This window comes from Sceloporus undulatus, chromosome 6 (assembly GCF_019175285.1).
Source record: "Sceloporus undulatus isolate JIND9_A2432 ecotype Alabama chromosome 6, SceUnd_v1.1, whole genome shotgun sequence".
Classification (NCBI taxonomy): Eukaryota; Metazoa; Chordata; class Lepidosauria; order Squamata; family Phrynosomatidae; genus Sceloporus; species Sceloporus undulatus.
The window spans coordinates 88,763,929-88,779,826 of record NC_056527.1 but is presented as its reverse complement, the minus strand read 5'-3'; the positions used below and the strand labels follow the sequence as shown (position 1 = coordinate 88,779,826).

General features: G+C 41.7%; 2 protein-coding genes across 3 annotated transcripts in view; both read left to right on the top strand.

Moving 5' to 3' along the window:
- LOC121932440 (collagen alpha-1(XV) chain-like) overlaps positions 1 to 10,166 on the top strand; it is a 33,793-nt gene extending 23,627 nt beyond the window's left edge. For both annotated transcript variants that reach the window (XM_042471063.1, XM_042471062.1), the window contains 8 exons: positions 1,493 to 1,520; positions 2,642 to 2,697; positions 4,091 to 4,225; positions 4,617 to 4,679; positions 5,952 to 6,020; positions 7,973 to 8,167; positions 8,540 to 8,661; positions 9,273 to 10,166. In XM_042471063.1, coding sequence (XP_042326997.1) covers positions 1,493 to 1,520; positions 2,642 to 2,697; positions 4,091 to 4,225; positions 4,617 to 4,679; positions 5,952 to 6,020; positions 7,973 to 8,167; positions 8,540 to 8,661; positions 9,273 to 9,468 — 864 coding nt within the window. In that variant the 3' untranslated portion in view covers positions 9,469 to 10,166. The remainder of the gene's footprint in view (positions 1 to 1,492; positions 1,521 to 2,641; positions 2,698 to 4,090; positions 4,226 to 4,616; positions 4,680 to 5,951; positions 6,021 to 7,972; positions 8,168 to 8,539; positions 8,662 to 9,272) is intronic.
- Positions 10,167 to 14,437: 4,271 nt separating this feature from the next.
- Positions 14,438 to 15,898, top strand: part of TOP2A (DNA topoisomerase II alpha) — a 32,930-nt gene continuing 31,469 nt past the window's right edge. Inside the window, 1 exon segment of the mRNA XM_042476497.1 lies at positions 14,438 to 14,622. Within this exon segment, the coding sequence (XP_042332431.1) occupies positions 14,593 to 14,622 (30 nt within the window). The 5' untranslated portion in view covers positions 14,438 to 14,592.

Below are 15,898 nucleotides of genomic sequence, written 5' to 3'. Positions count from 1 at the left end.
CCTTCAGAAATGCTCTTGTTTGCTGGCTGTAGACCAGCGATAACAAATGTGTGGCCCTCCATGATGTTGCTAGACCACAACTCCTATCTACATTCACTAGGTAAACTACAGTTGATGGGAGTTGCAGTCTGCTAACATCTAGGGGAACATATTTTCTTTACCTCAACTCTACATCTTCCCTAACCTGGTAACCTCCAGATGTGTTTGTCTACAACACTCATGATCCCCAGCCACAATGGCAGTCCATCCTATCTTAAGCATACTACATCTTGGAAGGTTGCAGATGGTTCTGCAGAATATGTTGAGCTGTTTTATCAACTGGAATACATTGTCACTTTGCAGTAAAATGATTTAGCACAGAAAAAGATACTAAGAGAAAAGTTATCCCACTCACATGCTGGTGTAGATTCCCTCCCACCCAGCTTCTGTTGACATTTTTATTGTTTTAAGAGAAAAAAACTTTAGTGTTCCACTCACAGAACTCTCATGTCCCATTTAGTTTTACTTTTAGGATGCTTGTGCCCTATTTCAGGGGGTGGTGTTCAGCACCTTGGATAACTCAATTCAAGTTCAGATTAAAGTATAGAATGGATTCACTGCTCAAATAACCTGGCTGCCTCTACTTGTGGCATCTGGCTTTTCTTCCTACAGTGTTCCAACATTCTTTGGATGCAAGTTGTACAGATGAACGATTTCTGTAAAATATACTGTTCAGCTTCAGTTTATAGTAGGAATACCCAGCCTGGAGCCACATATATCTCAGATGCTCTCTGTGTGGCCCCTGATACCAGCAGAGCTCCACATACCTTCCTCCTCAAAATGAAAATATTACTTTTTGAACTAAGACATGCAGAATCCTCCTGGGAGACAGAGGATACTGGGAGTTGTTGTTTTTAGGAAAGGCTTTTCTAATTCTGCTCATCAGCAGGACTGTGAAAGTGGTGATGGAATGCTGTCCCCACCCTTCTGAGATTGCTCTTTTCCTGCTGCTAGTAGCTGCAAGTTGTTGGGAACGGGAGTGAGCTGAGGTATGAAGGGGGGAGTACAAGCTTTATGTGCATGTTTGCAAGTGCACTGAGGTGTGAGTGGGGTACAGGGTTGTGTGCGAAGGTTTAGAATGACCCTGGTTCCCAGCTGACATCAGATGTGGCCCCAGGGCTGCTTGTACCCCTCTCAGGGCTGAATAGTTTGTTGAACTTCAGTGTGCAGACACAATATAGGGTCATAATACCGAGTATAAACAAGCACTGACAGTACCTCCAACAAAATTGCTGTTGCCAATTCCATTCCCAAGAGGAAGGGAAGGAAACAGCCACAGCAGGTTACAGATTCCCTTGCTCAACAAGTGTGATTACTTGTTTAAATCAGCCTCATTGGATTCCATTTACCAGTGGGCCCCATCCTGTGCTAGAAGTAGGTGCTTCTACGTGTATCATTAATAGATACAACTTTCCTGATATGGTGTTCATTTTTCTGTTTATGTTTCTTCCAGGTGTCCCAGGACCCAGCTGTGGATTCAGGTACAAGCCCCTTTCTCTCTTTATTTCTCTCTTTATTTGGAACAGGCATATATAATCAAATGTTTTTAGTCTTGCATGCCTTTCCTAGTCCTGCATGCATATATTGGGGTTGACCATTTAGCAGCTGGCCTGGTCATTTGTCTTCTGCAACTATGTAGTCTGTCAGAAAGCTAGTGCCATTGGTAGGACTGTGCTGGTAAAAGGCATTAAATAAGGAGGAGGTGTTGTTGTCTGCCAGCCGTTCTGATTTCCAGAGTTGGTTTTGGATGCCTTTTCTAGAAAAAACTGTGCTAACTTTCTCTGCGTAGGAATGAAGTAACCGTGTAAGTTACTGTGGCAAGGGGGGGTGTGGATTTCCTGCCCCTGGGACACTGCAGGGGTTACAAAAATTGCCAAGAAAAGGGGGAGGGGGACAGCTTGAAATCTGAGAAATGAGATGGTAGTCAAGTTTAAATATTTTAAGTGATACCATTTAGAAGATGGAGATGGAGCAAGCTTGTTTTCTGCTGCTCCAGAGAGAAAAGCAAGAACCAGTAGGTTCAATTAAAAGAAAAGAGATTCCACCTAAGCATTAGGAAGAACTTCTTTACTGTGCAAACTACTCGACAGTGGAATAGACTGTCTCAGTGGACAGTGGACCTTCTTTCTTTGGAGGTCTTTTAGCAGAGAAGTTGGATGGCCATCTTTCTGGAGTGCATTTTGTATTTCTCCATGACAGGGATTGAATTAAATGGCACTTGTGGTCTCTTCCAGTCCTATGAATCTGTGATTCTATGAAAAGGAAAGGAAAATCCTAAAAGTGGCAGAACTCCACTTCTGGTTTTGAAATATTGATTTTTATGTTAAACATTGTGTCCTTCCCAACCAACAACCTATTTAAAATGGTAAATTGTCACTCCTTGATATTTCCAGGGGAGATATCTCATCTTTATTTGGGGCTAGAAGAAGAATGGCCTATGAAGCCAGGGGGGGTTGAAGCCTCCACAAACCACCAGAAGAGGGGAGGCTGCATATGGCTCTAGTCACACTTTACTTATCCTTGGTTTACATCTTGAAGAAATAGGATGCAGTCTGTTTTGGAGGAGAGGGGATGTTAATTTTGTCCTGTTTCTGCTGTGCAGATGATACTGAGCAACTTCTGAGAGATTCTTCTATTGTAAACCAGTATGGAGTTAAGGTATGTTGCTCTGTGTGGTTGTTGTTGTTTTAAATCTCTCCCTTGATAGTCTGGGATAAAGAGCTGTGTATCTGCAGAGAGCATTTCCTATATTCACCAAAGTCCTGGATTTATTGGATTAGAAAATCCAAGGCTTTCTGCTCAGGGGGAGATGTGACTCCCTGGCGAGCAAGATACTTGGTAGGTTTTATCTTTGGTGAGCCCTGGTTTTAAAGGGAGACTACTTGTATATATTTTTCATTTAGTAGTTTTTTCTAGGAGCCAACTTGGTAGTAGTTTGAGTATTGGACTATGACTCTGGAGACCAGGATTCAATTCCATGCTCGGCCATGAAACCCACTGAGTGACCCTGAGCAAATCAAATGGTCTCAATCTCAGGGGAAGGAATGGCAAACCTCCTCTGAACAAATCTTGCCAAGAAAATCTCTTTAGGGTCACCATAAGTCAGAAACAACTTGATGACACACAACAAGAACAAATTTACATTTATATTGCATCTTTGCTCTAGTGTACCTAGTGTCCGTCTTGTTAACAGGAACAGAATGGGAAAACTGTGAGTGCGATAAGGTCCCTTCTCTACAACCTTGTGAGTTAGGTCAGACTGAAAGTAAAAGAAAGAGTACCTGGCCCATAATCACCCAACTGTTTGCCTGTTAGGTACCTACTTCTCCTAGAATCCTCCACCTGGTAAACCTAAATAGATCCGTAGACACACAAAAAATGGAAAAGCAAAAAAGAAGGCGGCTTCTAAGCTATTTTTTTTTTTATTTGAAGACTCCAGACTCAGTCTTTGGATCCCTCTAGATATTTTGAGCTATAGCTACCATCAGTGTCATGCGTTGTAGCCAACAGTCAGGAATGTTGTGAGATCTGGTCTAAAATTTCCAAGAAATATGGGGAAAATGCCATTTCAAAAATTCAGTAAATTGAGAAAGATATTGATTTCCAAAAAAACACAAGCAGATTTCTGCAACAGAAAACCAGCCACTTTTGTTTATCAAAGGAGAAAGTGTATCATCCTTTTTTAAAATGACTTCAGCTATCTGGAAAAAGAGGGGTTTTCTTCAGGTTGTTTTTTGTTTGGAAACAGAAATGAAAACTATTAGAACTGATTTGCTAGCATGGACCAACATGCAGGGTGCATTTCTGAATCTGGTTGGTATGGGTGTTTAGGTGGCTTTCAGCACCACGATAATAACCATCTGCATTTCACTTTACAAAAAGGGATGGATATTGGAAATTTTGCTAGTATTACAAACTACCGCATTAAGATTGTTACAGTAAAATCTACCATCTCTGAACTTAAAGATTTTTTTTTTAAAATCCACACTTCCGCCTAGATGTGTTTGGGTAATATTTCCTTAAAAGCAATCCTTTCTTCCCTGTTTTGTAGCGCACCTCCTGGATTTTCAAGTCAAAAGAACTGATGTTCAAATCTGCCTCTTCTGTTCCTGAAGGCAGCTTGGTCTATGTCAGCGAAGAGAGTGAAGCTTTCTTCCGGACCCCCAAGGGATGGAGCAAGCTTCTGGTAGGATTTTGTTAGGATGCTAAACTATTTCATTTGCTGGGGGGGGGGTAGTATTGACAGAATTTGATATATGAGAAATCAAATCTCCCTAAAACCTCTGTGATTCTGTAGTATTGTAGTATTTCTCAGTCAAGTTCTTCCCCCCCCCCCCCCCGGCTGAGAGGCATCTGGTTGACTTTTATATGAACTAGGATACCAAACTACTTACTCCTCTGGTCAAATGCAGCAAGCATCCTACCCCCCCCCCCAAATTGACACAGGGAGTTGTTGCGTCTTCACAATGAGGCTTGGCTCACTTGTGTGAGTTTCCTGGCACTGCTGACTGTGATGGCAAAGTCTGAGAACAAGTGCTCATTTATACATTTCTGTCTCTTCTTATTACTTGATTCAGTTAGAGGATTCGGAGACTTATTTGGCTGGAGATGACCCTTCAGTGTCTACAGAGAGAAATCAGGTGAGGACTTTCTCCAGCTTCTGAAGCTGTGCCAATACCTGTTTGATTTTGTTGTATTTTATCAATATTGGTCTTGTGTTTGCAAGAAATGGCTTAAATGTTTTGCACAGGGAGAAAGATAAGTAGCCCCCCAACCACTCCAGCCAAAGAATGAAAAACTTAGCAGCATTAAACCCATTTAGGTCACCCAGTTGGACAGCAAAATTAACTGTTGGATAAAGTAATAATATGATGTAATAACTCAATACCTTTGGGTGTAAAGAATTACCCATTTGTTAGTTTGCTTGCTTATTTATTTATACATTTATTTGTGAAATGTCTCCTCTGTGTACCAGGTTCTCCCCTGTGTTGGTGGAGAGATGCAAATGTACTGAGAGCCAGAGAACTATGCCTGGGGATACTATGCAGCCTTCCCCAATATGATGCTTTCCATATTGATTCAGCTCCCACTATCCCACCCAGCATGGCCAGGCCTATGGAGAGCATCAATTTGGAGACATTTAATTCCCCACTTTATTCTCCTCAAGATGCTTTCGATCTCAATAGACGAGAGGGTAGGCTGGGCACAGGGAGAAAATATTGTGTTCTAGTCTTAGGATGCATATATTTTAAGAACTCATTTTGAAATATTTATACAACATTTGTATTAGACAGATTTGTGGTGAGGCTCCACAAATAGGAAATTTTATGTTGTCATTTTTGTTGAAAATATGAAAAGGTTTGTTGTTGTCAACTGCCTTCAAGTTGTTTCTGACTTATGGCAAGCCTATCACAGGGTTTTCTTGGAAAATTTTGTTCCGAGGTTTTTGTTTTTTTGTCTGAGTCTGGAGAGTGTGACTTGCCCAATGTGGGTTTCATGGCTGAGTGGGGCTTCAAACCTCTTCTGAGCATAAGCAGCATATCTCACTAACACTCAAAAGCAACAACAGTCCATCCCTGTACAGTTGTGTTGAAGCAATAGGGCTTCCAGGAGATTATGCTGATAACTATGAGCCTAGAGACAACTCGTTATGTTTGGCAAGAATGCTTAAGCCTTGGTGTGTCTCGGAGTTGAGGAAGTTATTTTTGGACAGCATGGCCATGTAGATTGCAGATTCTGGGAGCTATAGTCCAAACATAACTTTCCCAGCTCTGCCAGAGACTAAAGTGTGTTGGGGGAGAGGTGCAAATGTGCAAACAGATATAATGTTACAGTCTGTAGTATCCTACCTTCAATAAAAAGGTAGGATCTAAAACTTCTGAATACATAATAAATTAAGCCTGTTTCTCTAGGCCCAAAGCGATGAAAGCCAAGCAGCAGTCCAGAGTGCACCAACCAAGATCTCCCATAGGATACCTTCAGTAAGTTGAAGCAGAGATGCATATAAAGGAGTCAAATTGCTAGCATAACTCTTTACAACATGTGTGTGTTTCAGACAAAAAATCTGGTTAGTGACTGGTATCTAGTTAGTGACTTTGGAGCAGGGAAAGCAGAGGGAACAGCCAAAAAGGAGACAGGCAAGGCCATTTCATAGAGGTAGAACTTTCTATGAACTGTAGATTAGCTTATTCCTTTTACAAGGCTTCTTTTTTAACAGTACGTATTTTTATTCTTTTAATAAGGAATCTATTTTAATATTCTAACAATTTCATTCTGTTTTAATGTATCACTTTTCTATGTTTTTAATTGTATTATTTTTAAATGTTGTGAAGTCACTCTGAGTCCCAGTTCTAGGAAAAGAATGGGATACAAATAAATATAATAATATTAATAATAATAATTTTAAGTTTCTAGACGTGAGCAATAGGAGAGCTGGCAATTCTAGAGGGGCCTGAGCAGAAGATGGGAAATTATTTCTATGCTTCATGATTGTCCTATAGTATTTTTATCTTTTCACTCTTTTCCTCTCAGTTTTCTTCCTGTAGAACAAAGCTTTTTCTGCTTTAGAGCAAAGCCATATCACTCCTTAAATGTTTAAGACCAAGCTCTTGGGTAGAACAATACCACAAATTTAAAGCTGCTTGAATATGGTGTAATGGTCTTGGCTTCTCCCAAGAACCATGGGGCTATTTTTGTGAAAGTGAAGAAAATAATGTGGCTTCCAAGCAGCCTCCCAAGACTGCCTTTGTAGGTCCCAGGATCCTTTTTTAAAAAAGAAGTTTGAAATAAAATGTTTTTGCCCCTAAATGCTTCCTGGAGACATGGGAGCAATTTCACAGCTTTTTTTTTAGTCTCAAGAGAGGCCATTTTGCTGTTCCTATTGAAAAGGGGGCCTTTTCTGGGTCTAATGGGGTGACAGAATAAACCCCAGTTCTCCTGACAATTGCCTACCCTGGTTTATACAGATAACTAAATTTGCTTTTAATTGTTAATAGAGAGCCAGCTTGGTGCAGATCTGAAAAGGCTGTAGGTGAAAGCTGATCAAGGAGTCATTCACACTTACGTTTTAGAGCTGAATAGATCCGGAACACGTGATCGATGCAAATCAATCAAAATTCACACTACATTTGCCATGATCGAAGCTGTCCATGGCAATTTAACCCTGTCGACATTCACATTACCATTTGTATTGATTTAAAATGGAGCCGACATTTCGATCTTTCTCAGTTTTTTTTTAACTGCCAATCAAATGATGCGCATCTATGTCACACTGTTTGGGAGAAATCCCCCCCCCCTCTGTCAGCCTCGGAGGATGGCGATGGCAAGCCCCTCTGAACAACCCCTGCCAAGTAACTCCCAGGATAGGTTCACCTTGAAAAATGACACCTAACTCCAACCCCCACTGATAGGGTTTCTTTTTAAATGTCAATCAAATCATGTGTACCTTTGTTGTACTGATGATGCCAATATTTAAACCACTGTCTATTGTGACCACACAATAGCAAACATGTGCATAAGCTGTCAATTTTTTTACGTACACCGTCTAATGATGTTCCCAAGAGAACCACTTCCCTGGCTTTGGATCTGACTTTGGCTGGCAGAGAGAAAGCACCTACCCTGCACATGAATCCCTCCCTTCATGTGCTCTGATTTGATCAACAGCAAATTCCCATTTGTGGCTGGTAAAAAAAGACTGGTTCTTTTGAAAAGATGTGGTAAAATCCCCAGTTCCAAAAGAACAGGACCAGCACCAAGTCTTCTCATTCCCAGTGTGAATGACCCTGAAATAACCCAGTTTCCACGCTGGGTTATTTCATAGTATGAATGGCCCCGAAGTAGACATTAGGTGTTGTTTTGGTTGACCTACTCCACCTGTTGAATCATTTCCTCCTTATGTATGATATAATTATATAGTATCTCTTCACTTTTCCAGATCCGTCTAGTGGCACTCAACACCCCTCTCACTGGTGCCATGAATGGGATTGCCGGCATTGACCTGCAGTGCTATCGGCAGTCACAGGAGGCAAAGCTACATGGAACCTTCCGGGCCTTCCTGTCTTCATCCACTCAAAGCCTAGCCTCAATTGTGAAAAGAACTGACAGGGGTCTGCCTATTGTCAATCTTAAGGTTAGTGACAAAATGTTAGTGACTTCTTATATATGGGAGACAGCCATCCTTCCTTCTTACGCTACTGCTGAAGAAAGCGTATGGCAGTTGTCTAGCACTTACCCAACTAATTCTGATACCTGATGCCATTACCAAGCAAATGGATTAACAGTTTCTAAATGACTCTCTAGAAGTTACTTCTGCTACAGAAAAAATGAAGGCATTTTGACACTTGAAGTATCCTAGCTTGCATGTATTTCGTATTTTACTGTAGGTTACAGGACAGTTCATTTTATATGTTGCACCTTACACACTAAAATTCTGGGACTTGGGGCTACAAAACAATGGAGTACCACCTATGTATTGGTCTTATAAGTATTACTTCTGTTGTAGGGCCAACTATTGGCAAAGAGCTGGAATTCTCTCTTCAGTAAAGATGGCACTTATAACTTCAATACCATGAGGTTCCCCATCTACACCTTCAGTGGGCGCAATGTCATGATGGATTCTACATGGTGAGCATGGGGCAGGGGGAAAAACACCCATGTTTCTGACATTCTCTATCAATATAGATAGATTCCATAGGTCAATAAAATGAGTATCCAGTTTGTTGGGGGAATTAACTGACACGTTGTAAAGGGCTTAGAGAGTGCTTAAGTGCATTGATAAGCAATATAGAAATTTACTTGCTATTGCTATCCTAAGCTCTTACCCAAATTAGTGGAAAGCAATCAAAAGGGAACAAGTCATTTTGTCAACACTACAAAAAATGGTATTAAGTTACTTTTCAAACACTCTAGGCAATAATAGGGGCAAATTACATTTAAAAAGTTAAACTCTTTCTGAATTATTGGGGCAGCTTCATATTTAAATACAGAGAACTGTTGACATCATTGCTAGTTTGGCCACTGGAACTATAGATGGAGAGCACAAAGAGAACAGATGGATCTCTTCTTGTGTGGTGCAGCTGGTTTGTCTTCGAGTCCCATCTAGCCTGTTAAGTGAGTCCCAGAGCTTGCACACTTCTGTAGCTTTTTGGTTGGTCTTAATAAAGGAATTGCTAAAATTTAGGTTTTGGGTTTTACTCATCATGGTTTTGTTGTTTTCATACTGTTTTCATGTTTAGGAAATACAAGTCAGCTTGGCATGGCATTAAACAACGGGGAGGCCAGTCACCAAAGCAAGACTGTCAGGACTGGAGAACAGCATCCAGCCTGGCAGAAGGATTTGCCTCACCTCCAGCTGCAGGCAAGTTCCTCACAGAGGACAGGCGTAGCTGTTCGGATTCCCTGATTGTTCTGTGTGTAGAAAATACCTTCTGATATTTACATGGATGGAGAGGACAGCATAAGATGGACAAGGGTCACCAGAAGGGTCTGCTTGCTGCAAGATGAATGAAAGAGAAACCATACGCTAAGACAGTCAAGTGGAAAACTCAGAAACTCATCTCTCCGCACCATCCTGGGAACAGATGTTTGAGAAGTGGCCTAGTTATTATGTGTTTGTTGTCTGAATCACAGCAAGTTTCCTGCTGTGAAGAAATGGCACCTCATAGTGGCCAGGTGCAAAATGGTGCTCCTTGTCCCTTTGGCCTCAGCGCAGAGGTAGATCTCCTCCTGTAAAAAAGGAAAATATTTGCATGTTCTTTGTATGGCAAAAGAGGGGGGAGGCGCAAAGGGATTATCAGGCACAGAAAATTTAATGTTCAGTGCCTCATATAATTTTTGCAATAAGACCCCAAACTGACAGGGAAAGGTAATTGTCCAGCTGCTGGCACATTTAAAATGTTTGCAATCATACAACTGTTAACTGTGTAGTTAATCTCTATAGCTTGGAGGCATTGTGTACAGATCAGCTAGGCAAACTCCTTACACAAGAAATATAACCTGCATCTGTCATATTGAGAATGGAGCAAGCTTGTTTTCTGCTGCTCCAGAGATTAGGACATGGGGCAGTGGATTCAAACTACAAGAAAAGAGATTCCACCTCAACCTTAGGAAGAACTTCCTGATGGTAACAACTATTTGACAATGGAACATGCTGCCTCAGAGTATGCTGGACTCTCTTTCTTTGGAGGTTTTGAAACAGAAACTGGATAGGCATCTTTCAGGTAGGGCTTTGATTGTGAGTTCCTGCATGGCAGAGAGTTGGACTAGATGGCCCTTGTGGTCTCTTCCAATGCTATGATTCTATAATTTAAAGCATTCCTGGTATATCTAGATTTCCCTTGAGAAGGACCAAGGAAGGAAGTTCCACAGTCACCCTACTCTAGGCAGCTTGTTCCATTCTTAAACTGAATTTGTAAAGGTTCCCCTCTGAAGAAACCTGCCAAGAACTATGATAGGTTCATCTTAGGGACGCCATAAGTAAAAAATGACTTAGAGGCACACAAAACCGACAAAGAATTGCACTGTTACATGCAATCCGTAGATTAGCAGCTATGAACAGCTTCAGACGTGGAATGGGGGAATCTTTCACATCTTCCTTACAATTCCCCAAGCTTCCCCGCACTGTTCATATTCCTGGAGGGTTAAAGGATTCAGACCACTGCTGGAAAGCTTCTCTGAGGGATTTTTGACAGATGAGCTACTTTACAGTGAGTGTGTTAAATGGACCCTTCTCCACCCCCTTTTTTTCACCATCAGCAGGAGAGAACTGTGGAAAGAATGGGATGACCTTCACTTATTCCCTGCAAATGCTACCCCAACACACACAAAATGCACCTTCACTTTAACTAGCACATTTGGTTTAGGGAAACCAGAGCTTGTTTCGTGCAATATGTGTTTGGTGTAAGCCAGTGCTGTGATCTTAACAGCCATACTGGACCAGTTAGCACAGTAATGCCCACATGTCACAAAGAAGGACTCCCATTAATACAGCCTGAAATGTGAAATGTCTCTTATGTGAGGATCATATCACTGACATGGCCTGAGTTTGCTGATTCTAATACTGTTTTATCAAGTTATTTTCACTATTAAAATTGGTATGTTCTGGCTGTTCTTTTTCCTGTTTTTCAACTAAGTAAAAGCTTCCTGCCTTCTTTTCTATCAGTAAGTAGATCCAGACATGTAGATTTTGATGAGGATTTTTTTTTTTCTTTTTTAAAAAAAAATCTTGTTGTTTATAAAATAAAAACAGAAATGCATTTCGAGTAAATTAATCACATTAAGGTCCCATAGAAATCAATGCGCTAAGGTAGTTATTATGACTAGCTTAAGAGTTATTATTTCCAGTCGTCAATAACTATGGTAGTTATTACTATTTAATAGGAATTATTTTCAGTGACAAACTACCTACAGCTAATGTAGTGTGGATCAACACAGTAAGACTGGTTATTGTAACTATTACAATATAATATCAAACAAGTCCTGAGGTATTTCCCCCATCATTCCATCATGGTCATTAATTACAACTCTAATACTCTTGTACAAAAGAAAAGAATATAGATTAAAAGATCATTGCCCTTAACCTAGACAAATTTGTCAGTGCCTTGAGAGTAAACATAAGTACTGGTAACTATCAGTTTTCTTATTCACATTCTTACATATTTTGGTTAACATGCCTCTTGTAGGATGTTATAATATATACCTTTTTTTTGTGGTTTAGATCATTTTTTTAAAATATGAGGGGCAACTGTGTACCTTCCAGATAGATATTCATTTAGGGCAAAACCAGTGATATTTGGTGGAACAAGTGAGAGGATGCTCGCACTGAAAATAGTCAGGATTGGCGTCTCCTCTGTTTAATTCCATGGCCCATGTGCCCACATGCTACAGTAATGTATGGGAGGGGATTGCATAGGGTTATAGCAAGACAATTTTCATAGAAAATTGAAATACAAATGTGTTCGGGCATCAATGATTTTGGGGAAAAGTTTTCATAACCCCAATTAATACATGTTACTTAGAAGGTATGTTGCAAAGCTTACAATGAAGCAAGTATTGGCTACACACAAAACAGATGCATAAACTAAAAAAAAACAGCGGCCAGGAAGATTACTAAATATGCTTTTCTCTGATGAAGCTTTGAATGCCTATATAGTAGGTAGTAACATATGCTGAAAATGAATTTTCACAGACAGCTGTTGATGTACCAAAAGGAATCCAATACACAAAGTTCACATGCCTAGAAAGGTTTTGTTGTACAGTAGGTGTGCACTGTGGGATTTATACCACATCCATTTGGATGTCTAAACTACATTTCTAAATGTCCAGCTGCAAAGCTAGAAATCTGGGGACTGAAGGAAAATTTCATGGGGGTAATATTTTTATTTGGAGGGCAGTGCCCTCATTTGTCTCTCCCTTGTTATGCTCCCAAAGTTACTTTTCACTTGTCCCAGATCATCATCCCACCACTGTTAACTTATGGACAGCTTCAGCATGTCAGGCTACCTTTTTTCCTCCCAAGAACCAGAAGGGATGAAAAATGTCCTCCCTCACAACTCCATGAGATAGTTAAAGTTAAAGAAAGTGACCGACTCAGTGTTACACACACAAAGCAAGCTTCACAGGTTACTAAGGGTGCATCTAGACTATAGACATATTGCTATTCAACACCATTTTTAAATACTGTAAGCTCCATCTTACAGAGACCTAGGATTTATAGTTTTACAAGGTCTTTATCCTTCTCTGCCGAAAGGGTTAGAAGTATCTGATATACCGCATTGCCTTTAAATATGCAGGGGAAACACATTTTTTATTAGAGCCAGTGTTGTGAGAGGGGATACTTAAAATGGAATCTGTGAAGATGCCATTTTGTATGGTCAAATACAGGATGGATCTGTGTGACTCTTTCTCATATAGTTGCCAGAAGCTTCAAAGAGAAGGCCAGAACAAGAGATAATTTGTTGTTCCTGCTAGCTTCAAAGTTAGGAAGATAGGAGGAGATTAAATTCCAGCCTGTAACCAATCATAAATTTGAATTATGGATTCGTTACTGTAGCCACAAACTAACAGTATAAAATATCAGCCTGGCAAGAAGAAAGGCTCCCTCATTCTGAGGCAACTACGGACCCATGTTTTATGTTCCGCTTATCTTCAAATAAAGTGAGAATCCTATTCAAGAAATACTCATGATCTGAAGTCAATTTCCTCTCCCTTTAAGCCGTTTCCACTTTGAGCGTGGGCTGACAGTGTGGCCTAGCGACTGGAGTATTAGACTTTGGTCCAAAACACACTGCAGATATAATCCAGTTTGAGACCGCTTTAACTACCCCTGGCTCAAGACTTGGGAATTCTGGGAAGTGTAGTTTTGTGAGTCATTTAGCTTTCTCTGTCAGAGTGCTCTCTGGGCCCACAATAAACTACTATTCCCAGGATTCCCTAAGCATTGAGCCAGGGCAGTTAAAGCAGTCTCAAACTGGATTATTTCTGCAGTGTTTTGGACCTAAGACGCTGGGGCTGCAAAAATAATCCAGTTCAACACCATTTTAACTACCATGGCTCAGTGGTATGGAATCCTGGGATGTGTAGTTTTGTGAAACATTTAGCTTTCTCTGTCAGAGAGCATTGGTGCCACACTTGATGTTGTGTGTCTTCAAGTTGTTTCTGACTTATGCAACCCTATACCAGCGTCTTATTGGCACGATTGTTAAGAGGGGGTGGGGGGTGTTTGCCATTGTAATCCCCTGAGGCTGAGAGACTGTGACCCTAGCCAAGGTGCCAGAGCAAACTATAAATCCCAGGAGTCACTAGGTGACTTTGAACAAGTCACACTCTCTCAGCCTCAAAGGAAGGCAATGGCAACCGACCTCTGAACAATTTTTTTGGCTGCATCCACACTGGGGAAATAACCCGCTTTGGCACCGCTTTAACTGCCCTGGCTCAAGGCTATGGAATTCTGGAAGTTGGAGTTTGTTGTGGGCCCCAGAATTCCATAGCCTTGAGCCAGAAAAAAGTGAAAGCGGTTCCAAAGCGGGCTATTTCCCCGGTGTGGGTGCAGCCAAAAAGGACTTGCTAAACTCCTATCAACAAATAAAACAGAACTCTCTCTATACAGGCTCAACGCCACTCCCATTGGTCCAACAAAACGTCCATCGAAGCAGTTTCTTCTCCTATTGGTTCACAACGCGATTGTCCCGCCTCTTGGCTTAACGACACAAACTGACCAACCTCCATTTTTTAAAAAGTTAGAAGATGAGGAGGAGGGGGCGGGGCTTCTTTAATTTCGAACGCTCCATCTGTGTCCCCATTGGCTGAGCGAACACCCCACTCCATTCCCCCGTCCTTCGTCCTCGGTTGTTGATTGGTCCGTTTAGAGCGAGCCGTGCGCTGATTGGCCGAGCCTCGTTTGCGCGGGAGGAAGCGATGCTTTCGAGCCCGTCTGAGGTACTTTCTCCGGCCCTTTGCTTCTGAGTTTCCGTTAGCCTTGTGGCCGAGCTGAAAGGGCTGCGGAGCATTAGTGCCGTCCGTTTCCCCTCAGTGTTATCTCCCTCCTTCAATCCTGCCATGGATCTCGACGAGTCCTCCCCGCTCAAGGTAACGTTTTCCTCATAGGGAACCATTGGGGGGATATTTACCACACTGTGGTCCAAAACAGTGCAGAAATAATCCACTTTGAGGCCGCTTTAACTGCCTTGGCTCAGTGCTAGGGAATCCTGGGAAATGTAGTTCATCAAGTCTCCAGCACATTGCCACCCTTGACTCCCAAAAGGAGTTGCTCTACTGCTGCTCAAGCAGTTCAAGATCCCAGGGTCCTTTGTTTCATTCCCCTCATGGCAGAGAAAGAGAGAGGCTGCCTTGAGATCCCTCCAAACCCACTGGACTACAGCAGAGGCATCTATAGACCTTACAAAACGTAGCCCTGTGACTCTTCTCTTCTTCCTGTGTGATTCTTTGAACATCTTTTTGCCTGATGAAGAAGCCACAGGAGCTTAGAAAGTATCTTCAGGTTATATGTGCCACTCTGTTCTGCTTTGGTCAAGGTCCCACCTGGAATACTGTGTCCAGTTCTGGGCACCAGAGTTCAAAAAGGATGTTGAGAAACTGGAGCCAAAGGAGGGTGACCAAAATGGTGAAGGGTCTGGAAACCATGCCTTATGAGGAGAGACATAGGGAGCTGGGGATGTTTAGCCTGGAGAAGAGAAGGTTAAGAGGTGATATGAAAGCCCTGTTTAAATACTTGGAGGGGTGTCATATTGAGGAGGGAGGAAGCTTGTTTTCTGCTGCTCCAGAGAACCCGGAACAATGGATGCAAGCTCCAGGAAAAGAGATTCCACCTGAACATTAGGAGGAATGTCCTGAGAGAAAGGGCTGTTGGACAGTGGAACACACGCCCTCAGATTGTGATACAGTCTCCTTCCTTAGAGGTCTTTAAACAGAGGCTGGATGGCCATCTGTCATTGGGGATGCTTTGATTGAGAGTTCCTGCATGGCAGAATGGGGTTGGACTGGATGGCCCTTGTGGTCTCTTCCAACTCTGTGATTCTATGCATAACATTTCATGTTTAGACTTGGGTCCATCGCCAATATATCTTATTATGCACATGCAAGTGTGGCTGCCAAGCATTTTGGATCAGGGAGACCCAACCTGCATCTTGGATTACGTCACGTATTTATTCTGGTAGCAGACCATTGGCCAACTAAGAGTTTTTAGGGAAGTCCATAGACAGAACCCCAAGGCAGTTTGTACATATGGACTACTGTATATGGCAATCAGAAATATATTTTGGTACCTGGAGTTGTGTTTTGGTAGTTGTGCTTGTTATCGTCATCAGTAGATGAGCTTCTGTCGCCATTCTCTTTTTGTTTCCCA